This window comes from Anabrus simplex, chromosome 5, assembly GCF_040414725.1.
Source record: "Anabrus simplex isolate iqAnaSimp1 chromosome 5, ASM4041472v1, whole genome shotgun sequence".
NCBI classification, from domain to species: Eukaryota; Metazoa; Arthropoda; class Insecta; order Orthoptera; family Tettigoniidae; genus Anabrus; species Anabrus simplex.
The window spans coordinates 8,039,702-8,066,690 of record NC_090269.1 but is presented as its reverse complement, the minus strand read 5'-3'; the positions used below and the strand labels follow the sequence as shown (position 1 = coordinate 8,066,690).

Genomic DNA, 26,989 nt, shown 5'->3' with positions numbered 1-26,989 from the left:
CAAACAATTCACCAATGTATTGCAGCTCGTGGTGGCCACATCCACGCTCTACACCGCCACTTGCTTTCTCCAGGCCTTTGTATATATTGAAAATCCTTATATCATGCCTCTTCCGTTACCCACTCCTTCTGTTTCATATTTTTCTACTCTAACTATCACTTTCTCATTCTTATACAACTCGTTCATCAGACTTCTATCTCTCTAGTCTATACCACTATCTTCATCAAAATACACTAGATCACTCTGTCAAACGCATTTTCTCGATCAATGAAAAATTGTTTTAATTCCCGATTCACTTCTAACATCAGTTTTGAGCCATCCTTTGGCATCCAGTTGCACCTCTAGTTTCTCTCCCCTTTCTAAAACCAGATTGGTGTGATTCCACTCCGACTACAGTAGAGGAGCAAAGCCGGTCTCAATCCACCTCGTCAGCACTTTTTCTGCTGCGTCAGCACTTTTTCTGCTGCGTCAGCACCCGAGATCATTGACCCTGTGACGTCATGACCACGTGCTTTCATTTGTAAACAAGCCATGTGCTTTTTGACAGCTGTCAATGTGACATCCACGTACTTTTTTGACAGCTGACAGCTGCCATCTTTAAACAAGAAGGCATCCCTAACCACGTGCTGCTGTCTTTATGGCACTAAACTTGACTGTTGCTACGTTATGCACATAGTAGCGGGCGATTAAAATTCCACATTTTTTTGTTTGCCATCTCCTAGCTGTTGTCCTTAACCACGTGCACATGGCCTACTTGAGTGCTGATATCTTGACGGAAGTAAACTTTATAGCGCGGAATTTAACGGAACAAGCAAGCTGCTACTTGTCGACACACCGCCATCTTATAGCAAGGTGCCTTCTCAACATACTATTATCTTAGAGAACTTAGTTTTTAAACCAATATGCTGTTTTGAATACTCCAAGACTTTGTTGACATACTTACGAATCTGCTGCTGTTTAGAACATCGATTGCTGTGTTCAGAACAGTAAATAAGTGATTAAAACATATCAAAACTAGAATCGCATACTATAGTTGATGTCGTTACCTACAACAAGTGTTCAGAACACTGTTCAAAATATGTTTACTGCTTTTCAAGAGATACTTTTGTAGATGGATTTTAAAAAAGAACAAGACTAGAATCGAACAACAGAACACTGTTCAGAGAGATACCTTTTGCCAAAAAGATGGATTCAAAAACTTTACCTTCTCAACATACTATTCTCTTAGTTTCTAAAGCAAGCTGAACACTGAAACACCTTCTTTCTTGACATACTTACTTTAAAATGTAACAGCCTCTTCTTCCTCGAGTGATGTAGTATTTAAGCAAACGAACGAAACTTTATCTTGCAAATAAAGAGAGGAAGCGGGAGGAGGAGAAGGAGGAGGTAATACACATGTGTCCAAAGGAATACATACTCTAGAATAAAAGAATATGCCAATTCTACATTATTTATTGCATCTTGTATGTATAAGTTTTATTTTGAATCATTTGCTGTACTTGAGCATTAGCGATTTCTGCTTCACATATGTGCATCTTACAATGTTCGTGTGCCTCTCCCTTCTTAATGATTATGCAATTCCCCCTTCTTACAAGTTGTTGCTGTACCCCCATGGAATAAACTATCCCGTACACGTTTGTCATCAAAAGGAAGCAATGAACACTCATTTTGTTCGATCGTATACACACGATGTTTGCGTGATTGAATCCTTTTTTGCGTACAGAAAGCGGCATTTCTAGGGATGAGTACATAGCGATAGTGTTGAAGGTGTAAACTGCTAACGAGGCTTTTTTAAGAGACTGTGAACTTTGAGTGTTATAGTAATATATTTTTGGTGCTAAACCAATAAATTCAGTCATGATATTCATGCCGCATTCATCTTCCATATGCCCTATGACTTTCCTGTTCTGTGGCCGAATGTTGAATGGATTACTAGGTGAAAAGGAAGAAGTGTCAAAGTATTGCGAATGGTTTCGCATCACATCGTAGACGTGTGTCTTCCGAATACGATAAATGAAACTATCTGTATCCATATACAAAAGTGAAAGATCAGAAAACTGTTGCTTTGAAAATCCATAATGAAAATCATACATTTTTAATTTTGAAAAACCAAGTATAGCCAAGCCTAAATAATTTGGCTTCGCATAGACGATCTCCGTTTTCTTCATTTCAACAGAAACAAGCTCACGGTCAATAACATGATAGGCTTTGAAATTTGGTTATGAGATGTACTTGCGTTCCCCATACCGACCATCCCATTGATTAACTAAATGAATGTCACGACGCTTGCGTACATTTTCCATGCTTTTGCCATAGATCGAGTTACTCAAATGTTGTTGTAGCACGTTGACGATGTTCAGTATTCAAATCCATGTACGGGTTAAGCCACGCTTCCTGCTTAAACGCAACCATACGATGAATACACTCTAACTGTAAGCCGTATTCGAGACATTGTATGTGGATAACATAGCGCTTTTTTTATAAAAGTGTGGCTAGCAGTTTAGTATGTTTTGATGTATCATTAGGTGGAATTATTTTTTCAACGCAAAAAGGAATGTAGGAATGTGAGTCGTGCAGATGAGAAGGGTACGCAAGAGAAGCTTCCAGCACGTAGGAGCAATGAGGATCTTTAGCAGCCTCAAAAACATCAAAATGTTGATTTTCAGTTTCTGTTAGCCATAAAGAATATTTACACGGTAATGGCTGTGACATGGCCCACCCATACAGATTATTGACATCTAAATACATCAGATAAGAATCTTCTTTCTCCGAATTATAGTTTCCGAGGTAGGGATTATTCGCGATCATATGCCTGCTGACAAGCAAAACTAGTCCGCCGCGTATGCCGCGTTCAGAAACAGAAGCATGTCGACATCCGTTAGAAGATCAAGTTGAACACCGGTACACTCGAGCGTCTCATCCCATGACAGACCAGGTGTTGTGTAGTAATAGCAAGGGTCCAATCCGTGAATAGATCAACACATTTTACGAAACTTTTCAAACACATCACAGAGTAAAAGTGTATCTACCTTCAAATACAAGTCTGCATATTCACCTAATGTCTGTAGATGAACCGTTGACCACTCCTGGCAGGCATGCAAATAGTCTTCATCAGAAATTGATACCGCATGCTTATCGTATGACGATGGGCTGAGTGACGGCGTGCTACATTCACTTAACACACTTGTAAATGCAGACTGAGGAGGTAATTTTGTTTCTTCTAATGTTTGAAAACTCTGAATATAGTCATAGGGCAGAATACCTGTTTAAATTGCTCAGAATCTGGAAAATACTCTCGAATGTATTTCAAGTCGTCGCTTGAAAGCCAATTTACAAGTGTGTCAAGTGAAAAGTTCATAAATATATACGAATCTAGAAAGCAAACTTTAATATCGCCTACACGATAACTGAATGAAATAAATCGTTCATGATTTTGTGCAATCACAGTGAACTTTGTACAATTTAATTGTGCAAATTCGCGAACAATGAAGTGGTTGTCGTAGCCTGACAAGTTATGGGAAAAGCATGGAATAAATTTAGGTACACGATATGAAGGATTGCACGAATTATGTGCAGGTCCGCGAATTTTCCCGGTAAAGTGACAGTGATCTCTAACCTTAATTTGTTGGAAAATAATAGCTTCTTTACAGATGTGATATTCATTGGTTTCATCATGCAAAATCACTTCATCTAATGTCATTTGAATGAGCACTGATTGTGATATAAGCGTATGAACGCGTTGTGCTAAGTGTTGTAATTCTTTTAACAGCCATGCCGTACAGTTTTCTCCGCGATACATCCTAAAAAGATAGAGATGCATCGTAGGAACAAACGACTTTGTAAGCTACTGAAAACGGAGTGTGCTTTTGCACGTAATCCGTGTAGCGTTCGCTCATGTCTGGTTGACAATGATCAAAAGGTACAGTAAAACATTCAAAATCTTCATAAACAGTGAAGAGAACGGGTTCTTGTCGATAATAATTCTCAAACATCATTTCTGCATTTTCCGTGGTTGGCAGAACAAGTTTTACGGCTGGATGAGTTGTACAATCATTTACATGTGTAGCTAACAAGCTTTCTGTAGAAAAGCGTTGTAAAACATCGGTCGCATATATACTTTTTGTCATCTGATTAAAGTTGAGAGTTTAGCAAACGCGAAAGCCTAGTTATACGGCAGTAGTGGCTTGTGTTTTCATTGCAAACATATAAAAGATGAAGATGGTGTTGTTTTGGAGAAGAAGCGGTGTAAAGTGGTCCTACAATACGGTCTCCGTCGACACCGTATACAGAAAAGTAAAAATTCGGGTTGTTTTTTCAAACGTAGAAATGTTTGCTAAATCCATAGGAAAAGAAACGCCTTCAAAACTGAATGACTGTTGTAACTGGATAAACATATCCTTATACTAAGAAGTTCTTGAATGATGACGTGTTGCCGGTTTTAGCACCATTGCGATACACCATAGATAGCAATAGTCATCGTTATTCATAATATTGATTATTGCTCTTTTATTTACAATCGCTTGAGGAAGATGAATGTGTCGCCTACCTGAATTGAAGGGGTCGAATTTGCACACATTAATTTGAAGATGCAAAATACTTTCAAGCTTTATTACTTGCTCCTTCTTCAAACTTTTGAACTTTAGCTAGCAATGTGTCGATGATGTGTTTGCGAAACCATACCGAAATATCGTCTGAACATAAGAGTTTTGTCATTTTAGAAGAAATGTAAAATGTTTCATGAATTTCATGATTATCTTTGAAAAGAATGAAAGAACAAGCAAGACGAGCGTTTAGTTTAAGCGCCGTATGCATAGACAGCAAAGAAGTGACTTTTTCTTCGAAAACATTATAGCACGAGAGTAAGAAAGAATTTGGATCCAACACATTCAATGAATTTCGTATAATACTGCTTAGAATACGCGATGAAAAACATGTATGTATATTTTCCCGATTTGTTGTCATAATTAAACACCAACAAAACTAATGATACAAGATTTGTCAAATAGAACGTTGATTTAGTTGTTCTAATTCTAAATCGGTTAGCATATTGCAAGTCCTCACAGACACACAACATTCTTCTACTAAATTTTGTTTTTAGTTTTCGAAGCGAAATCACTTTAAATCGCTGATTTAGTAGAAGATTGCTGAGGTGCCTGGTTAATCCGTTCGATTTTTCTACAAAAAAGCGAAATACTATTTTTAGATTGCTTTAAAAATATATAAACATATGAGATCGGTAAAAATATCGAAACATACCTTAAGATGTGCACGTTCAATATAGGTGAAGGCAGCAAACTGCGACTCGGATGAAGAAAACAGGAATGACGGTAACGATAGTTCTTGATGTACCTAGAACACAAAACATATTAATGTATGTCTGTAGCTTAAAGGATAGCCTAGGCGTACAAAGTAAAGTAGTTTTTCTTTGCGAAGCTTGCAACCCTATAAGCATTACACTCAGCTCGAAAGTTAGTCGGATCCTCAACAGCTAGCCTAGGCATTACTAAAGAAGCGTACTGAGCTAGAAGTTTGTACCCGCATGCATTACACTCAGCTTGAAAGTTAGTTGGATCCTCAACAGCTAGTCTAGGCATCACTAAAGAAGCGTACTGAGCTAGAAGTTTGTACCCGCATGCATTACACTCAGCTTGAAAGTTAGTTGGATCCTCAACAGCTCCGCTATGAACACGTTTGTTGCTTAAACCCAAGTATAAAACAGAGACAGATCAATAAACTCACTTTTTAACAGGTAGTAGTGGGATGAAGTAGAGAATGACGATGATTTTCTAATACAAAGAAAAAAGAATTCGTAAATATACAAAAATCGAAATAATAATAATAATAATAATAATAATAATAATAATAATAATAATAATAATAATAAAAGAATTAAACTTACTTTTTTAGCAGATATCAATCACGATGGTCGGCTTCGTTCAAAGTGAGAGAATACAGTAAATTGCCTATTCGTTTATATGCACAAACAATTTTATATGATAAGCACTTATCACACACACAAACACTGCAACTGCCGTGCGTTTCACACAGACTACTTCCTGTCGAGTGTCGACTGCCCTTGTTGCTAGGGAGAGAGTATGAATGAATTTATTGAATTGAACATAACAGGCTTTCGCCCAGTTACAATGTTCCAATAAAATAAACACTCACAGACTATAGCTAGACACTAAGTACTTACTACTTAACTACTTCTAAATCTACTTTGTAGCATCCTGCACATGGGCGGATCGCCAGCTCCACATGCAACACACCACCTAACTAAACTAACTACTTTACTACATGAATATATACTAAATCTATCCTAAATCTGTCTGGCCGCGACATCACCCCTGGTGAGGAACTGTTACCACCCTTCCCTGGGATGTCACGACCAGACATGTCTCATGAGGCTCGGAAACCGATACCTCATAGACCCTTTAAGCTGTCAATGTTATTTCCTCACCACTCCTTCCTGTAACAACCCACATGTGTGCGGATTGCCTAGCTGTACATGTAGGCTGTCACACCTATATTTCACTGCCGAGACGGATTCCATAACTCGGCTCATCTTTCACTGTCTCATTGACAACTTACTTCCTCTAACCTAACACTATTCACTACTTTACTCTACTTTACATGTGCAGACGTACCGAATCAACACTTTAGCTTGAGATAGGTCAGGCCTATCCCCGCCTCTTCCAACTCTACTGTACGTCAGCAGCCAAAAACAAACAAACTAACAAAGCCAAACTAAAATAAAACCAAAATAAAATAAAATAAAACGGGCAGACAAAAAATCAACAATCTCATTAGAAGGTAGCCAAAACGAACTAACTAACAAAACCAAAGTAAAATAAAACAGGCAGACAAACAACAAACAACCTCATTAGAAGTAATACGGTACGGCTTACATATCAATGAACTGAATGTCCTAATTAGAAATATACAATACCTAAGGAACAAGGGAACAAAACTGAACAGACATAAAAAACGAAAATAATACTAAACTTATAATTATTGTCGCCCTTAGTTATTAGTGAGTTAAACTCTATAATGTTCCATATCTGTGAATCAAAGTTGTTTTATGTACATACATGATTACAAAACTTCGTTATTATTAACCCATACAGAGATGATACTTCAGAGATAACTACTTTCCGTATGTTTTCTTCTACTGACTATAATGATTTTAAACTTCTTATTCAGTGTACGGGTAACTGGTCGATTTGGAGTCTCCCTCTTCCAACTTCGGTCGTCCGAAGTAGGAGAGCCGAGACTTGGTTCATCCTGAAATACTAGCATGCATTCCTGTATGTGTAGCTTAAGTGTCCCATAATATCCTTTCAACCATGTGTACTCGTGCTAATTTCGCTGTTTCATTTTTTTTTCAGCAGCATGTGCCCCTTCCCTCATGCACTAATTTCATTTTTTTCTCCCACAAGCTTTTTATAATTGTGAATAGTTTTGATAGTTTCCCTGGCCTTCTCCATTCCCTGTTTATTAATTTGACAAGAGTATAGTACTCAGATTCTCTTTCCATTTTATTTATCTCTTCCGCTTCCAAGTATTTAACCCGTAATGCTCTTGTACTTTCACACTGTCTCAAGAAATGTGCATTTCCTAACTCCTTTTCACACAATAAACATGTATTTGCAACTTCTGTAAACGCCTTATTTTTATAAACTTAGGGAGAGAGTAGAAAAGTGTGGATGTCAGCTAGCCGTACAGTCGTAACAAAAGTTAATCTAACACTGCTACTTCTAAAAAAGAAGCGGTCAGTACTATGCCATGTTAAAAACTATTTCTACGATAGATCTCCCTGTAGATAAGGGTAGTAGAATAACACTGACAGTATCCCCCTGCCTAGAGTTCCGAGGGTTCTGAACTCGAGAGTGTACGGGACCCTGAGCTGAGTCCTAGCATTGTCTGTGTCGAAACAAACGTGCTGTAGTGTGTGAGCTTAGAATATCACTAACAATATCCCCTGCGTGATAAAAGGGCTACTAAAAGAGGCTCTAAACTCGTAGCAACGACAAGGCTAAACTCATTGAGCTACTGTCGGGTATTTTCTTATGATACAGTTTGCAAATGTCCTCTACCGGGCGAACGTTGCTAACTGCGACATACTTCAGTTAAGCGGATGTGCGCGCTCGCCAAACTACGCAAGTCCAGAGCTTGTCTTCCCTCGAAGCTCTGTCTAAAAAAATATTCTCTAACTTCATCTCCCAGCGAATAGGCCTAATACAGTAAAAATAAAACAACGGTTTTTTTTGTAGAACTGGGTAAGAAATCACACCCTGCCTGCTGTAAGAGGGAGCCCCAAGGTGACCCCAGAGCTCTGAGCTGGGTCCATCTATTGCCTTTACTTTTATCTAACCTATCTGACGTTCAGCCGGAGGTCGCAGTTTGATTCTTAAGAGATAAGGCTAGTTCGAGATCGTACCTAAGCAACTAACAGTATTCGGGTTTTACCTAGCGAGAAATACTCCAAGTTATATTTCCCAGCGAAGTTCTTTTGCTAGCCCCTGCCTCTTAGCTAGAGGTCTCCGAGTTCGATTCCGAGCTAGGTCAGAAGTACCAGAATATGCAGTCGTAATTTTATCTTAAATCCTCGACGACGTGTTCCTGCCTTGCTGTGTGTGTCGCAGACCAGAAATGCATTCTTACAGATGCCGCACAAGAAGCAAGGACTATTTTGTTTGCTTCTCGCCAAGACACCTCGTGTTCAGCCGTGCAGAGCAGCAGCCGCTGTAGGCTCTAGAAGTTTAGTTTTTCTGCTTGCCTCCCCCGTCGTCTAGCGTGCGTTCTTTAACTCTGAGTTCGATTCCTCGCCCAGTCAGAGATTTTATTCCCTCGACCTAAGAGCAGAATTTAAAATTGCCCGCTACCGGTTGCAGGCATAATGTTTTTGCCCCGTCAGCTGAGGAGTTAAGCGTGTAGAATTGTCCTGCAGCTATAAAGTTTTAGCCCTCCAGCACATTTCTAAGGTAACAGTCATAAAGATTCAGCCCCATCAAGATGCTCTCTAGATAGCCGCTAACAGCCGTCAAAAAGCATGTAGAATTTTTTAATTGCCCGCTACCGCGTGCCATCTTGTACAGTAGGCTCTCCTCAGCCAGCTTTCGCCATAAGAGCAGCCGCCATTTTGCGCAAGCGCCCTTGGCCTTCTCCTAAGAGCCCATGTATAGCCGCCATTTTGTGCAATCGCCCATGGCCGTCATCTCTATAAGAGCTTACGTATAGCTGCCATCTTGCGCAGTCGCCCACAGCCGTCTCATAAGAGCCCATGTATAGCCACCATCTTATGCAATCGCCCATGGCCGGCATCTTTCTCTATAAGAAGCCGCGTAGAGCCGCTATCTTGCGCAAGCGTCCCTAGGCCGTCTCGTAAGAGCCTATGTATAGCAGCCATCTACGCAAGCGCCCCTAGGCCGTCTCGTTATGAGCTGTGTATAGCCGCCATCTTGTGCAATTGGCGTCGGGATGGGCATCTTGCAGTAAAACAAAGGATAGTCCCTTCAAGATGAGGGATGTGAGGTTAGGCTCGCTCTCTTACGAGTCGGGAATGCACTGAAGTTTTGTTGTTTTAAGATGGCCGCTGACAGGTGTCAAAAAATCACATGGATTTTTTTCAAATTGCCCGCTACCACGTGCCAAAGTTTGCAGGCATGAAGTATTAGTCTCGTCAAGATGCCATTACTGTAGTTTGCGATCGTGTGTTGTTTAAAGATGGCCGATGACAGCTGTCAAAAAAGCACGTGGAATTTCAAATTTCGCGCGCCCACGTGCCTAAGGTGGCACCCATGAGGATTTAGTCAAAAAAGCACGAGTTTTTTTACAAACAAGAGCACTTGGGCATGACGTCACGGTCACGTGGTCATGACGTCACGGGGACAATGGCCGGGGTCAATGGCCTCGAGTGCTGACGCAGCAGAAAAAGTGCTGACGACAAGTGGTTTGGACGCACCTAGCCCTTCTACTAACTACTTTCCGAAGTTACTCCTGTATTCATTTATTTAATTACTCGATAAGTAACTGTAATCATCACTTCGCCCTTGTACTAGTTTCACGTTAAATTCTTGATCGTTTATGATTTTCAGACAAAATAAAAAAACTAAAATATAAAAAGCTGCATTCCGTTTGGAGGTCGGTAGTGTAATGATAGAGGCCTGGTACAAGTCTATCGAGCTGACATGCCTACACGTAACATTTACACCATTGTTATATTTCCTCAGAATTCAGTTATTGAATGAATGTATACCCTTCTCTCGCAGTGGCGATTGATCACGGACTGGGGAGAGCGTATTAATTTTAAGTAATCATAATAAATGCATGCAGTACACAATATTAAAGATAACTCAATTAAGAAAAATTACAAAATTATTTAAATGTACGGTATCTCCCGCAAAGAGTGCATGGACGTATCTGTAATTAAACATTATATAAACTTAGCATTTGACGTACTTCGTAGTCTTTAACTACGTCATAGCGTCTACATTCTTAATACTATCTACATGCATCTTCTCTGTTTTCATCCTCTTTTAACTTATATTTTCACATTCCTCTTATAATACAGTATTACGAACATAGTTCTATTCTCATTGGTTTCTTTCATTAATTTTACAGTAGGGTAAAAGTCAGGTTCATTTTCGGTTTTACCTCTCTCCTTCCCATCTGTATATATCTCTCTGATCTTTCTTGTTTCCTTACAGTCCTTTCATATCTTCATTGCATAAAATGCATCGATTTTCCTCAATTTCCTCTTATAGCTTTATTCTTATGTACTCACATCAGCTACCAAATTATCCCCTCTATTTCCCTTTTTGTTAACATTTCAGTCCTTGCTATCAATGTTACCAACTAGATCAGACGGCGAGTGAAGTGCCGATGGTCGTCTCCAGACAGTGTGATCGCCATGTAACCAACAGAACCTGTCAGATGTTTCGTGATGTTTCAGTCATCTAATTTCAAAACGAAGCAGACATTTTTGAGGGAAGCCAATAATCGAATACCATATAAACAAATAGATATATCATGACTTACATTTTGGTGATACAGTAGCGTTTTATCGGTAGTATTATAAGGAAACCTCTAGAATTCATTTTGAATCTGGACTTTAGTCGCATTTATTTGGACTATTTATCGAGTAACTAGAAGGTTAATTAAATAATGAAGTGGATAAATATATTTCATGTCAAATGCTTAAGTATCTAAATTAGATCTTTTCATGATATGGCTGAAACCTATTCAGAGGAGAAAGCTGTCAACATGGAAATATGTTGGTCTTTTTTCGCCGCATTCTCCCAATATGTCGGCTACATCTCGCTGATTGTGCGTTCTGTGCTCAGATGTACTATAAAGGACAATTCAAAGAAGCTATAAAAATGTTTCAGTCCTCTGTTCAGAGCGAGTAAGTGCGATAAAAATGAAAATAATAACACGTAAACGCTAAAAGTGTGACGATATAGAGCAGTGATTAGCGGGTTGGTTACTGATTCATTTGTAACTCGTTGCGTGGAAAATTACCCAAAGTCGGCGACGGAAATTTAACAACACAATTGAACAAAAGTGTCTGCCGTGTAAAAATCGCATTTCTATGTTTAGACTTCTTGTGCTACCTATGGCTCTCCTTAAACTAAGTAACGCAGCACTTCGCGACTTCAGCACTCGATATCATGATTACTTTGTAAAGTTGGTAAGAAAATTAGTGACAGCTGTAATTTTGATTCTCTCAAAATACAGTTTTCTTATTAGTGACAGTCAGTAATTAATATCTTCAGAATAATGCACATACAAACTTGAACTATTTCTTTAAATGCTCAGTGTCTTATGTCAATTTTACAACCATTAAAATCTCAAAAATGGAAAATCTAAATTTAGGTCCCTTTCCGCGCAATGGGTAACATTTTCAGTTTTGAGATTGTCGATATTGCGTGAACAGGTTGAGGTTTCTGTTTCCAATATGCAGACAACAGAATTCTTAAACTAAACCCAGTTTCCTCAACGCAAAATAAGTTACACGATGGATTGTTTTGTGAATTGTGCTATTGGTAATGATGCGAAACGAACGAACCAAACCAAAGAAACTCAGGGGAGATTGCGAGTTTTGCAACTCACAAGGGGCATTGCCTACTCGTCACCACCGATTTCGCTCAAATTTATAGAACATGCAGGGCTTGGCGAGAAAGGAAAGTACCCAAAGTGGGAACTCCAGATGGCCAAGCGTATAGAAAATGAAAATAAAAATAAAAATGTTGACGCGGCTCTCGCACCGTATAAGCCACTTACGTTGGCGCGCACGCCGAGCGGTAGTTGGCGTAGCGGTAAGAGCTTGGACTAGAAATTCGACGTTCGTGGGTTCGACTCATCATGTGCAGAACATTTTTCTCAATCTTTATATTATTCATTTATTTTCATCATCATCATCTGTTTACCTTCCAGGTTCGGCTTTTCCCTCGGACTCAGCGAGGGATCCCACCTCTAGCGCCTCAAGGGCAGTGTCCTGGAGCTTCAGACTCTTGGTCGGAGGATACAACTGGGGAGAATGACCAGTACCTCGCCCAGGCGACCTCACCTGCTATGCTGAACAGGGACCTTGTGGAGGGATAGACAAGGAAGAGGGAAGGAAGCGGCCGTGGCCTTAAGTTAGGTACCATCCCGGCATTCGCCTGGAGGAGAAGTGGGAAACCACGGAAAACCACTTCGAGGATGGCTGAGGTGGGAATCGAACCCACCTCTACTCAGTTGACCTCCCGAGGCTGAGTGGACCCCGTTCCAGCCCTCGTACCACTTTTCAAATTTTCGTGGTAGAGCCGGGAATCGAACCCGGGCCTCCGGGGGTGGCAGCTAATTACGCTAACCACTACACCACAGAGGTGGACATTCATTTATTTTAATTGATTTTATTTACTTATTTACTTATATGCAAAAGGCATATAGTGCGTCATGTTTTAATGAGTGCACATTTGTAAAAAATTTGGAGTTGCGAACTTTCCCGGCGTGTTCAAACAGACATTCTTCTTTTTTCTCCTTTATTGGCTATCTCCCCTCCTTGGAGAATGTGCCATAAACGTGAATAATCGTTTCGCTGCAAGATTCGTTTTCACCTGACAAGTGAAGGTTGTCCTGGCGGCTGTACACAAACAATATATTCTTGGCGCAGGTAGAAAAAGTCTGACAATGAAATCCCAAATTTTTACCTTTTCTATGCCTTTGGGTATAAATAAATAGAATGAATTATTCACCTCTTTGCTTAATTTGAAAATGAATAATATAAATTTGACAGAAAAACTAGTCTCCACACAGGGAGTCGAACCCACGACCACCGAATTACCAGTCCGAGTTCTTACCGCTACGCCAACTACCGCTCGGCGTGCGCCTTAACGTAAGTGGCTTATACGGTGCGAGAGCCATGTCAACATTTATATTTTTATTTTCATTTTCTATACGCTTGGCCATCTGGAGTTCCCACTTTGGGTACTTTCCTTTCTCGGCAGGCGCTGCATGTTCTATAAATTTGAGCATGGTCGGTGGTGACGAGTAGGGAATGCCCCTTGTCAGTAGTGAAGAAAGGCTCACAGCACTCTTTCTTTGTTTCAGGTTCCTCAACAATAAGTTCGAAGACTCGTACACACCAACCATCGAGGACTTCCACCGTAAGCTGTACCGTATCCGTGGAGAAGTCCACCAGCTCGACATCCTGGACACTTCAGGGAACCACCCGTTCCCGGCCATGAGGAGGCTGTCCTTTCTGACGGGTGAGTGTCACTCTCTGTGCATTTGACATTATGTGTACTCGACTTTGGAAGTTGTTTATGAAATAACCAATTGACCTACAGAAAATCCAATTACACCATCACTTCCCTTGTTCATTTCACGTTATATCATGTACCTTTAGAACTTTTAATTTAATATTTTTATCGCATAGAAAATGCAAAAAATTTAATTGTTAAGCGTGTTTCCACCATGCTTCAAACTTAAGATATTGTTTCTCCAACACCCGTCGCCTGGTCGAATCTAAATTTTTACACAATATACATCGAGTGATTGGCCGTCAGGCGCGCCCAGCTTGAACAGCCCGCACTTCCCAGTTCACGTCCGTGCTTAAAACATCGCTCGAGTTGTGAAGTGTTATTCTCACAATGCCCCCACATGTGCACACGACGGAGGAGATAATTATGTGAAAACAGAATCGTGCAGGGAAGTCGCTGGGCGATTTGTAACACAGTTGTCAGGTGTACACCCTCCACATAAAGAGAACGTGCGGAAAATCGTAAACAAATTGAGTGGAACTGATTCTTTAGTCGATAACAAGCGGAGTGTTAAAAAACGTGTACTTAACTAAGAAAGATTAGAACATAGGCTTACAAAATCCCTGAGACGACTTGTACAGGAATCCGGGGTTTCGAGGAACTCAGCGTGATGAGCTACGGAAATATTAGAATTGAAATGTGTGGATGCAGGAGGAGAACATTTCGAATATCTCCTGTCATAAGATACGAGCTTGTTTTCTTAATTCTTATTTTCTTAATTGTAATTGTTGTCTCATGTCATACACGGATAAAGTGAGCGAAATGCTGTGCCGCGGGGCGGGGAGTGATGAGTCAACGGGAAGCAGATAAGCTGCGCGCCTGCCGGCTAACGGATGAGAGAAACTCGTGGTATATTTGGATGTTTCATGCATTATTTGTACATCTCAGAATTGTATATCTCCAAGATAAAAGTTTTTATCAATTTTGTAAGGCAACTTCCTCTCGGTTCGGGTTGGTTGAGAAATTGCGTTCTTGGTCGCATTGTGATCTTTATACATAATCCAAAGGTTATGCAGTGTGGCGAGTTCCTTCCTTATGCCGCGTCTTTTCAAATGAAATATGAAACTCCGTTTTGGCCGCTACTTCATGAAGTTTTCCTATGGACAGGATTGCTTCTTCTCCGTTATTAGAAAGATTGGAAGGTCGTCTGCAGAAGCTAAGTTATCAAGGTGAATTTGGTTTTGAAGGAGCCTCCCAATATTTATCCCTTTTGTTTCTTTCTCAATTCACGAATCACTTTTTCCAAAATTAGACTGAATATTGGGGATAGTCCATCTCCTTATTTTTTATCATCATCGTAAGCGCTGTGTTGGTCCCAGGTCCAATTAAGCAGTCGCCTGCTAGGGAGCCTCAGTAATGCTAAGTGAGCTTTGATCAGTTCCACATCAATAATGTCGATGGCTGTTCATTACTGCTCCAGCAAGTCCCAGATTGACCCTCTTCTCATCTCTGTGCTTGTTCGTATTTCCGTAGGGGATCTGAACAACAGCTCAGCCTGGAACTAGTTTAACATTCTCCTGGCAGTTTGGTTCTTTGCAAAGTTTCCTTAGTGATGTCCCACTCTATGCTTTTTTGTAGGTTCATACCTAAGAAACTATTGGTTCCAAGATTATCAAAGTTTGTTCACTATCTGTCTCACACAATTAATGAAACAGAGATGCAAAGAGAAACAAATAATTTAAAAATTCAAATTTATATCACAAATTCAGGTGAAATTTTTACGGAAGACTTTAAGAGTAATAAGTGTTTGTGTGTCTATCCTGGATTAATCAACTTTTACTAATTGTTTATATGATTTAATAAATTTGTTGTGGTTTCTTTTTCATCCAAATTCCATTTTCGTTGTTTGGTCCTGAGATTTTTCTGAGAATTTTCCCCTCTTGTTATTCAATACATTTTATTTGTAATCTGCCAGCAGCTTTCAGGGTTTCTGTAGTTTGACGACTGCGTAGTAGTGCCGAAATTTTGTAATTAAAAAAATATATAGATTTTAGTTGTATCTCTTCCAGGTGATTCTGTAAGTTCATTGTCGTTTAGGTAAGATCTTTGCAGTTAGGCAGCTCTTTATTTTTATTTTTTGTTTGTTTCCTGCTCGCTGTATAATTTCGTCATCACAGTCGGCGTTCCCCAAGGTTCAGCACTATCGCCTGCACTATTCATCCTCTGTGTGGGTGCGGTGACCGGCGCCACCTCCCTGGTCTCTGCTGTACATGGGCGATGTGATGTTCTTCCAGCAGGCCCATCTCGCTCTTGAATGCCAGACGCAGAATTCAAAGGACTAAGGCTTACATCCAAAAGAGCCTAGTATTTGGAATGTGGCTCCCAAACCGTTCAACATAAACAACCACCACACAGTGGTGCCATCACCGATGTCAGGTCGAGAGCAAATGAAGCACGGATCAAGTGGAGTGACAAACGCATGCCCAAGTATCTCAAGGACAGTGTGGAACAACGTGAACCAGGTACATGAGCGTTAGAGGATTGGTCATACTGATGAATTTGGATATCTCTCGCCGTTGTCATTGCATTAGCTGCTGAAGATTCAAATGGGCTTTGCAAGGCGGTGTAGATAATCTGACCGTGGCGAGAGTGAGCATCAAACGCAAACACACAGTAGAGGTCATGTCATCTGGGAGCTCCATTTTTAATCCTTTCCCTGGCGAAGTTATTTATTTTTCTTCGATTGATGCTTTCAAGCCGGTCTTAGGCCGCGTGCAGGTTTGTCAGTATAACCAACCCTCTAACTCTCATAGGAAGGGGTACCCAAAAATAACCGGAATAATATTGCCGTGTAGTGCGCATTTCTGCCGCTAGGCGTGTATAGCGCAACTCGTTGCCAGTTCAGCGCCACCTGTGTTGTCGACCTGGCAGTACAGTGATTGTTTCTGCTAGCACTGTTTTCTTCTTGTTTCGATTTTTTTTATGATAGCAAGTTTATGTTAACAACGTGCAGCTGTGAAATTTTGATTTCTACTCTGTAAAAAGGCCCTATTTGTGGCAGACGGGAGACTGGTTCTCCCACCACAACAACGCACCTGCACACACAGCCATCTCTGTTAGTTTTGGCTAAAAGTGGAATGGTTCCGCTGCCCCACGCACCTTACTCGCCTGACCTGGCTCCGTGCGACTTTTTCTTATTTCCGCGCATGAAAAGGGACATGAAATAACACCGATTTGACAACACTGAAGAGATCAAGAAGAAAACAACGGAGGAGCTGTCAGCCATTTCTAAAGATGACTACAAAAAATGTTTCAAACAGTGGAACCATCGGTTGGACAAATGTATTACTTGTAATGGAGAGTATTTTGAAGGGGAGGTTGTATTGTAAAAAATTTGAAAATATATAGCTTTTTGGGGCAGCCCCTTGTATACACGATTCGCGTTGTTTCCGACTACACTGTAGCTCTTTATGGATCAGAATTTCTGGAAACCAAGGGAAACCATCTTCAGGGCCGCCGACAGTGGGGTTGGAACCCACTACCTCGCGAATGCAAGGTCACAGCTGCGCAACCTTAACCGCTCGATTATTTCATACTGTTAGCTGTGTTCTATTTGCAGAATTTTACGAAGAGTGGCCTATTATTGAAGTGCTGCCCACTGTAGCTCTTGAGCTAAGTTGTAAACCCCTGTTCTGTATCACTAAGTGTGTTGCTTGTGGAGAACATTCTAGTTGACTAGCCGGTATGTAGAAGTAGCGACTGCACCCAGAGGAGAACAGTCAATACCCGGTCTTCATCACATCACAAGTGAACCAGGGCTGCAAGTAGTGCACTTTACTTCCCCGTCATAACGACTAGTGTTCATGTCTCTGATACCGCGAATTTTATCAGATGAGGAAGTAATTAGCAGACAGCATCACAGTTCGACAAACACGCTTCAGTTTACTGAAGGTGAAGTCAGCTACAAACTTTGTACTCAGTGTCTGATTGTTCACTCCGCACACCATCGTGTGGACGACAGCATAACGGGTGAGCCTGCCTTCCTGTCGATACCGCAGCGTTCAGCAGAGAGCGAGTTCAAACATGCCGTATCTTATAAGAGAATCCTAGAATAGAGGCCTGTATTAAAACTCCACCTCCAACGTTCCCAAGCCTTGCAGAATTGTGCTGTGCATAGTAGAGTTGAGATTTTGTACCAATAGAATGCTGAACAATAGGATTTTTAATATCTAAGGCACAACTGTCGAAATAGATTTTTCAGGCCTACTTTTTCCTTCAAATTCTCGAGGGTAAACGTTCATTTTAGATGAATCAACTTTTCTTAAAATGTCCTATAGAAATAATACAAAGAGGGCCTTCACCAGCGGCTTCACCTCTGTTTATTCATTGAACAGTTAGACCTTTTTAACCAATATTTAAAAGCAAAATAAAAATATGTATTAATACACACCGTTTTTACATAAATCGCATTAATTATTTTATTTCATTTTTAAATATATTTTTTCTTCCAATGCTTAAGATGTGCTGCGTTGCTGAAATACGGACACTATTGAAGCAATACAACAGAACTTTCGGATAAACTATATTAATTGTCCTTCCATTTGGAGCTTTGTTTTTCTTTCCAACACTTGAAAAACTCACGTACAGTTGACCGTAAGAGTAGCACCGTTTCTGAAGATCGAGTGCTACATCTTTAAACGATTGTCCTTGTGCCTTGTTGATGCACATAGCCGAACCCAAACGAACGGGGGAACTGCAGATGTCTAAATTGAAACTGTGTATCCGACGGGATGATTTGAATCCGAGGAGCGAATACCTTGCCTGCGGCATGACTTCAGTAATATTCGGCATTAGTTTCTTGACTGAGAGTCGTATTCCGTTGCAAAGAGAAGAACGATTCATATTCCAGCGAAGGATAATCGGTCTACTCCAAGATGTTCGAGGGTACTCCAGGTGACTCCAAGTTGTCATCTGTGTCGATAGACTTGGAAATTTGTAGAACACCGGGCAATTCTTGTAAAATTTGCTTGTTCATAACATTGACAACTTCATTTGTTGGAGCAAGAATTGTTCTTTAACACAGCCATGCGTACTCGGTGACTAAAAATTTCAGATCTCTGCGTGCCGTGGATTTGACTGTACAACGCACACATACACAGAGACATGCAGTGTCGGGAACCGAAAATGGCTTTCTACGCCGTGGATTTAAAATGGCTCCTTGGCTTCTATTACCTGTCTTATGTACGTTGCTTAGCGACAGTGAATCAATGAATTTAACTATGGTGACAGCACGCTGGATTGTCATATCCCAAAACACGGTTTCCGCCTGTTTTTACGTTCATAATTCAGCAACGAAAGCAAAAATTAAAAATCCGGTTTAGAGGTGCATTTGGATCTCCTTCCGTCTACGCATGTTAAAAATTTTACATCTCTGCGTGTCGTGGATTTGGCTGGGCATTGCGCGCGCACACACAGACAAACACTTCCTCCGCAGCACTCGTGATAAATAGGTCAGTTAACTCCGCCTGTCGTCGTCATCCTGTTTCGCCCGTGTTTTATGAACATTCAATTACAAGCGCGTTATGGTATGCCGCAGTTCGTCCATTCTGGTGTCATCATGCCGTCTGTTTGGTAAATCTCTATCCATGTATTTGGTATTTCATCCTGCAGTTCTTGATGCAAATCTTGGTATTGCGTCGTAGAAGGCAAAGGTATTTTTAATCACAGTTTTTTTTGTATAGAATGGTTCTCTTGTGAGATCATAGGTTAGTGTCGAAGGAGCGTTTTTTGACAGATTCATGCCTTTCTCTCTTTCTAGTAAAGTTAGATTATCTTTGCGTTCGCAGATAATGTCCAAGGCGAATGTCATGATGGGGTCTGTACGTAGACCTTTTCCTCTTAGCAGCATGTAAGTTATTATGAACGCTCTGCCATCTGCTGAATATATTTGGAAGCTGGGAAAGGTTAGATAATCTGAGAGTATTTAGCAGGGAATAGTATTCTTCCCTGATCAGACGAAGTGTATACTCTTTGGCTTGACAGGCAGTAACCAAACCAAGGCCACAATGGCTCGTACCGGGCCAAAGATGGCGAGGAATAACCTAATAATGATCGTGAGAATATTATAGTACGAAAATGTTTTTCGAAGGTTTTCAAAAATCTAGCATTTGGTGCGTGCAAGAGAACCAGTAATTTTACGTGATCTTTATCTAGGAGATGTTTTCCTTGTTTAACGTCGCACTCCAAGGTTTTCAGTGACGGAAGGAAGGGAAACGGCTGGGATTGCGAACGCAGCGGCCGTGGCCTTAATTAAGGTACAGATCCGGCATTTTTCTGGTGGGAAAACGGGAAAGCCAACTCGGGACTGCCGGCAGTAGGGTTCGAACGAAATATCTCCTGAATGCAAGCTCACAGCTGCGCGACCCTAACCTCACAACTAATTCGCCCTGTATCTAAGGGAGTAAGAGGCTTGGAGGGGACATTAAAAATCATTCCACCGAGTGAGTTGGCCACGCGGTTGGGGATGAGTAGATTAAAGCTTGCATTGGGAAGATGGAAGGAGTTCGAATCCCACCGTGGGCAGCCCTGAAAACGGTTTCCTGTGGTTTCCCATTTTCACACCAGGCAAATCCTGGTGCGGTACCATTACTAAGATCTTCCCCATTCCTGCGACATTCATCAAGTTTCTTTCTTTCTTTTTCCGCTTACCCTGTGACTCAGCGAGGTAGCCCACCTCTAAGGCCTCAAGGGATACAACTGGCAAGGAGGACCAGTGCCTCACCTGCTTTGCTGAACACAGACGAGGAAGAGGGAAGAAAGCAGCCGTGGCCTTAAGTTAGGAGAAGTGGGAAACAACGAAAAACCACTTCGAGGATGGTGAACCGTCCTCTTCTCCCGCGGCTGAGCGGATCCTACTTCAGCCCTCGTAACACTTTTCAAATTTTATGGCAGAGCCGGGAATCGAACCCGGACCTCCGGGGCTGGCAGCTAATTACACTAACCACTACACCACAGAGGCTGACATCAAGTTACCAACACCTAACAAATTTCAATTCATTTAAAACTTGAATGCGGACTTACGAAAAAATCGACACAACACCAAAGAAATAATTAGTTTTCCGGTAATTAACACCACTGTGTCAGCATCCCCATTATCCGATTATGCATCATTCACCAAACAGTTGACTAAAACCAGCATGACACACATCCAACAAACAATTCCTCTTGGTTCCCTGCTTTTGAAGTTTTTGGCAATGTATTTCAATATTTTCTTTTAATTTGAGATCGTATAATTGTTGATAAAATATTGGCCAGAATGTTTACACACTCTTTTATAATTTTTCTGGAAGGAACACCACATTTCCACACATCACTTGAGTTATTAATGTTGCTTTCAAAGGCTAACACAAGACTTTATTTTTCAGGAAGTTCCCCTCTGTCACACTTCAGGTCGTCTTGTCATTAATATCCTAATATTATCTTTAATTTTCCGTTAGCAAAGCGGCAATTTTAAAATACACTTGCACTTCTAGGTCACTCGTCACTTTCATATCGATGGAATATCTACAGTAGGTTTTGAGAACACTGTAACCTTTCGGAATCACGTTAATCGCCTCACATTTTTGTCGTAAAAGACTGAAAATTATTTTCCCACCAATGTTTAAATGCTTCTTCGTCTCTCAGTGGCAGTTGCTGCTCTTCCTCGAGGAAATAAATCTTACGTGAAAAGTTGATCGTAGAATACGGTTGGATAGGTCTTAGGTGACAATTTAAGATATTTCCTAGGGAAGTGAATAAGTTCACTGTTCTGAAAGGGAAATATGTCTTTGTGGACAATAAACTTGAGTTAAATATTTTATACACTTGACAGTTTCATTATTTACAGCAAAATTCTCCCTGTGAATGCACGAACCCATTTCTCTCGAAGACTTCATCATACCCGAAGAATTTCCGTAATTTGGCCTACATACAGGTACATAACACCATCGATCCATGTTAGCCTAATATACGCACATTACATTCTAAGAAAACACCAATAATTATAACAGCATCACTCAAACATAACCTACAGTATCGCGTTCAAACACCTACAGGGTCCACGTAAAAGCAATCACACGCGGACTCGAAATACCTGTTGCCTGCTTTGAGGTGAGGATTGTAATTGGTCTTCATCAAACATGGCTGCCTGCATGATTAGCGTAAGCCTTCGCCTGCAATTATTTATTTGACTTTCTTTACTCAGAGTTGGCTGAACTTAGAGACCCATCAATGTCTCATGATTCACTGGCAGGTAATTCCTGAGGGAATAAAACAAAATTGACGTAAGCCGGTCCAACAGACAGAGGCGATGCGATTGATGTGTTACATCCCTTGTATTTTCAACGAAAAATAAATATTTTTTTATATTTTACTGCAAGTTTTTTATGTAAAATTCGAACGCACAGTTATCGATACTCAGAGATGGATGAAACGAGCATGGCTAGCTGGTGACTGCTACTCCAGAGATGGCACCAGCAGCATTGGGTCCTTGTTATTTGTTGATCTCTTTCGTGGGGTTGGAATGCGGAATGAACAGCCACATCCGTCAAGAGGGCCGTGCAAGGTGGAACCCTGCACTGTAAGTTATTGCGTGTGGCCGGAATTTATTTGCTATTTCGTGAAATTCTGGAGTTCTTGCTTGTGAGTGGTTCTTTTCTTGTTCTATAAATAATGATACATGACAAATGTGTATTGTTGTAATATAAATGATTCAGTTTCTTGTGCTTGTAGTGTAAATACGAAACAAAGAAAATGCAGGAATGATGCGATTTTGAACTTACATCACACCACTCAGGCAGGAGACTGAAAATTATGTTCACACCAACGTTTAAATGCTTCTTGGTCTCTCCCTCCTCCTGGCTGGCGGCGGAGACGCTCGTTGCTGGCATCTCTGTGCGATCCCTGTCCTGTAGGGCGCATAAGGATGTCTGCATCGTGAAGGAGTTGCTAGCAGGCCGGGCCTGGGTAGCTGCCTCTGACCGCCCGGGGGCGTCCGCGTCCGTGCCGCATTCCGCCGTCCGGGTCGCCTTGATGGTGTGCGCCCGGGTGGTGGGCCTTCCCTGTGTGGCCCGTCCTTGTTGGTCTGCGTGTACTTCGTCAAGTACAGCAAATCAACCTGAGTCGCACCGTCGCAGCACTCGGGAGCGCCGCCGTCGTCCTCAGTCCTCGGCTCCAGAGGAGCCAAGAAGCGTGGGTCCGTTCCCACCTCCTTATGCCTCAGCTTCCTGGCTGTCTGCGTCCCAACTCTAGACGTCCCCTGTGACGTCTGTGTGGCTGTCTCCTGGCTGCCGTTGCCCGTAGGGCAGTTCCTCTGGCCTGGTATTCGGGTAACCTGAAAGTAAGCAGAGAAGCTCCTCTCGTAGCGGCTGATCTGGCGTAGGTCCGTGGGGCGTACAATTATCGCCCAGTTCTCGATGTTCTCGACGGCGTCGGTGGAGAGCTCCTTCCCTGTGGCCCCCTCGAGCCTAGTGAGGAGCTCGATGATGAGATAGGCCTCCCTGTAGGTGTCTCGCCCAGCTCGGTACTGCACCAACAGACCAGGGACGGCCTGGTTCAGTGGGACGGTCCTGTGGTCGACCCCACAGAATAATCTCCCCTACTGCTTCCTTGAAGTTCTCTGGTAGGTCGTCTCGCAGTTCCATCGTCCCTGTTGCTTCCTGAAATAAAAACCTGAAAGAGAATAGCACTAAAAGGTGCTTCCTGACAATGATCGTACTGCATACTTAAAAGTACAAACAGTAGACAATGGTCTTTCGGAGATGTACTAACAAGTACAGCTGCCTGACTAGTACTGCGGAAGTACAGAGCGCCTGGCGAGGAGCACGTACGTGTTCTCGCTAGCACAGTCAAACTCGTCCTTCCCTCGAGGGGTCTCTGCTTTGGATACATTGACTTGCTTGCTGTAAGCTCATCCTGGTCAAGCCCTTGATCTGGTCCATCCATCGTAACGGTGCACCTCCGCTAGGTCTTCGGGTCTCCACCTTTCCCTCCATAACAAGTATTTCCATTGCCTCCTGTCTTCTGGCAATATGACCAAAATAGCTGAGTTGTGTTTCGTTGACAATTGCAATACGTGTGTAATATTGTTTATTTGGTGAAAGTTTTAGCATCGAATCAAAATCTCAAAATCTATTAATACCGCACTTAAGTGTCGCAAATTGCTCTGAGAGGATCAAAAACATTCTTTGGCTTTATTTTTATTTTGAAACATACACCTGCCCTCCCCTGCCCGCTATATCCCACAAACCCGGGTACTTTTTGTTGTCAGTACAACCCCCCCTCCCCCCCAATCGCCGCTGTCATGGTCACAATACCAAACACAGGCTTCAAGACAGGAAGAACATAGTGCCCACTGTGAAGACGTGTTCAAAAGGACAAGAAAATGGATTTCATTTGCTCGTGTTGCAAGAAGGCGAATGTTATTGCTGTCCCTATCATCTCACAAACCTTCCCTGCCTGAAACTAAAAGAGATGCCCGTCTCACATCAAAGAATGGAGGAACTCACGCTGCCTGCTCGATGCACGAGTAGTTCAAAGATTCTGCGAAGAAACCTACAACTGGCCCACAACTCCAGTTGTAGGAGAGAAAGGAGTATATTTTAAGTTATTATGATGATCCACACTTTATAAGTGATAAAGAACATTTGTCCAGAACTTTTAATAATTAATAATAATGTTATTGATTTTTTAGTCCCATTAACTATGTTTGACGGTTTGCGGAAACGCCGAGGTGCCGGAATTTTGTCCCGTAGGATTTACGTTTTTACGTGCCACTAAATTTAACGACACGGAGCTGACGTATTTGAGCACCTTGAAATACCACCGGATTTTTTTTTTTTTTTTTTTTTTTTGCTAGTAGCTTTTGGTCACACCGAGACAGATAGGTCTTATGGCAACGATGGGATAGGAAAGGCCTAGGAGTGGGAAGGAAGGGGCCGTGGCCTAAATTAAGGAACAGCCCCAGCATTTGCCTGGTGTGAAAAAGGGAAAGGACGGAAAACCATTTTCAGGGCTGCCGACAGTGGGGTTCGAAGGGTTCGAACCCATTATCTCCCGGATGCAAGATCACAGCCGCGCGCCCTTAACCGCACGGCCAACTCGACCGATGGGATCGAACCTGCCTGATTAGAGTCAGGAAACCAGCGCCTCAACCCGGCAACCAAACTTATAAATGATCAGTCCAATAATTGCAGGCGAAGGCTTACCCTAGCCCGCAATACGTTATGTACTTAGAAGGTTGCTAAGCAACTAACACTTTCGTTAATATTCTGATAAATGTGAGTTTCATCCCTCGTTATGTCATGCATGCTGCCATGTTTGATTACTACCTGTGAAGCCAGCGAGTATACACTTCCTCTGATGATGGAAGAATACCATTCTCTGCTAGATAGTCTTTGATTCTCTAACCTTCCCCAGCTTCTGAATACACTCAACAGATGGCAGAACGTTCCTAATAACTTGCATGGTGCTAAGAGAAAACAGTGGACGTACTCACAAACGGGAAGGTGTCAAGTTGACGAGCCTTCTCTATGACCAGGGACAAACTCTTGAAAAAGTGGGTGTCTACTTACACGAACCAGTATTGAGCCTCGGCCAACTGTATGTTGCACAGGATCGTTTGAACATGTTGAGATCCAGATACGGCCGAATGGTCGTAGCACAGAGAATATTGTATAGAAAGACATTTCATAAAGTACATCACGAATGAATCAATTATTATCTACCGACATTAAACGTTCATAAAACTACTGGAAAGGGCAGGCCAAACAATACGACTATGCCAGGCGTATCAAGACGAGTTATCTGACCTGCGGAGCAGTGCGGGTCCTCTGGGGCTGCAACACTTGCACGGAGCCTTCCACTCTATCTGATGAGTCAGAAGTGACACTTGCACGGAGCCTTCCACTCTATCTGATGAGTCAGAAGTGCCACTTGCACGGAGCCTTCCACTCTATCTGATGAGTCAGAAGTGACACTTGCACGGAGCCTTCCACTCTATCTGATGAGTCAGAAGTGACACTTGCACGGAGCCTTTCACTCTACCTGATGAGTCAGAAGTGACACTTGCACGGAGCCTTCCACTCTATCTGATGAGTCAGAAGTGACACTTGCACGGAGCCTTTCACTCTACCTGATGAGTCAGAAGTGACACTTGCACGGAGCCTTTCACTCTACCTGATGAGTCAGAAGTAGGATGGTGCCACTTGCACGGAGCCTTTCACTCTATCTGATGAGTCAGAAGTGACACTTGCACGAAGCCTTTCACTCTATCTGATGAGTCAGAAGTGACACTTGCACGAAGCCTTTCACTCTATCTGATGAGTCAGAAGTGACACTTGCACGGAGCCTTTCACTCTATCTGATGAGTCAGAAGTGACACTTGCACGGAGCCTTTCACTCTACCTGATGAGTCAGAAGTAGGATGGTGCCACTTGCACGGAGCCTTTCACTCTATCTGATGAGTCAGAAGTGACACTTGCACGAAGCCTTTCACTCTATCTGATGAGTCAGAAGTGACACTTGCACGGAGCCTTTCACTCTATCTGATGAGTCAGAAGTAGGATGGTGCCACTTGCACGGAGCCTTTCACTCTATCTGATGAGTCAGAAGTGACACTTGCACGGAGCCTTTCACTCTATCTGATGAGTCAGAAGTAGGATGGTGCCACTTGCACGGAGCCTTTCACTCTATCTGATGAGTCAGAAGTAGGATGGTGCCACTTGCACGGAGCCTTTCACTCTACCTGTTGAGCCAGAAGTAGGATGGTGCCACTTGCACGGAGCCTTTCACTCTATCTGATGAGTCAGAAGTAGGATGGTGCCACTTGCACGGAGCCTTTCACTCTACCTGATGAGTCAGAAGTAGGATGGTCATACTAACATGAATTTTGGATACCTAATCTAATTTGATAGGTACTTTGACGAAGATGCACATAAATACTGACCTGTCCTGGAAATCCAATATCACACGCGTAAATGCTTCAGCATGTAATAAAATGACTAAAAAAGTATAAAATAGTCTTCGGCTCGCCAGGTGCAGGTCTTTTTGATTTGACTCCCGTAGGCAACCTGCGGGTTGTACACCCATCCCCCGTGCCAGCGGAATGAACCCAGTACCCATTACGGTTAAACTTCTCGAACCTGCCGGGAGTCGAACCCGGGACCAGAGGCCAGCACGCTAACTATTTAGCCATGGAGCGGGAC

The 26,989-nt window shown here is 42.1% G+C and overlaps 1 protein-coding gene across 1 annotated transcript in view; it reads left to right on the top strand.

The window, feature by feature from the left end:
* Window positions 1-26,989, top strand: part of LOC136874265 (GTP-binding protein Rhes) — a 708,531-nt gene that overhangs the window by 572,105 nt on the left and 109,437 nt on the right. Inside the window, exon 4 of the mRNA XM_068227714.1 lies at window positions 13,597-13,754. Coding sequence (XP_068083815.1) covers window positions 13,597-13,754 — 158 coding nt within the window. The remainder of the gene's footprint in view (window positions 1-13,596; window positions 13,755-26,989) is intronic.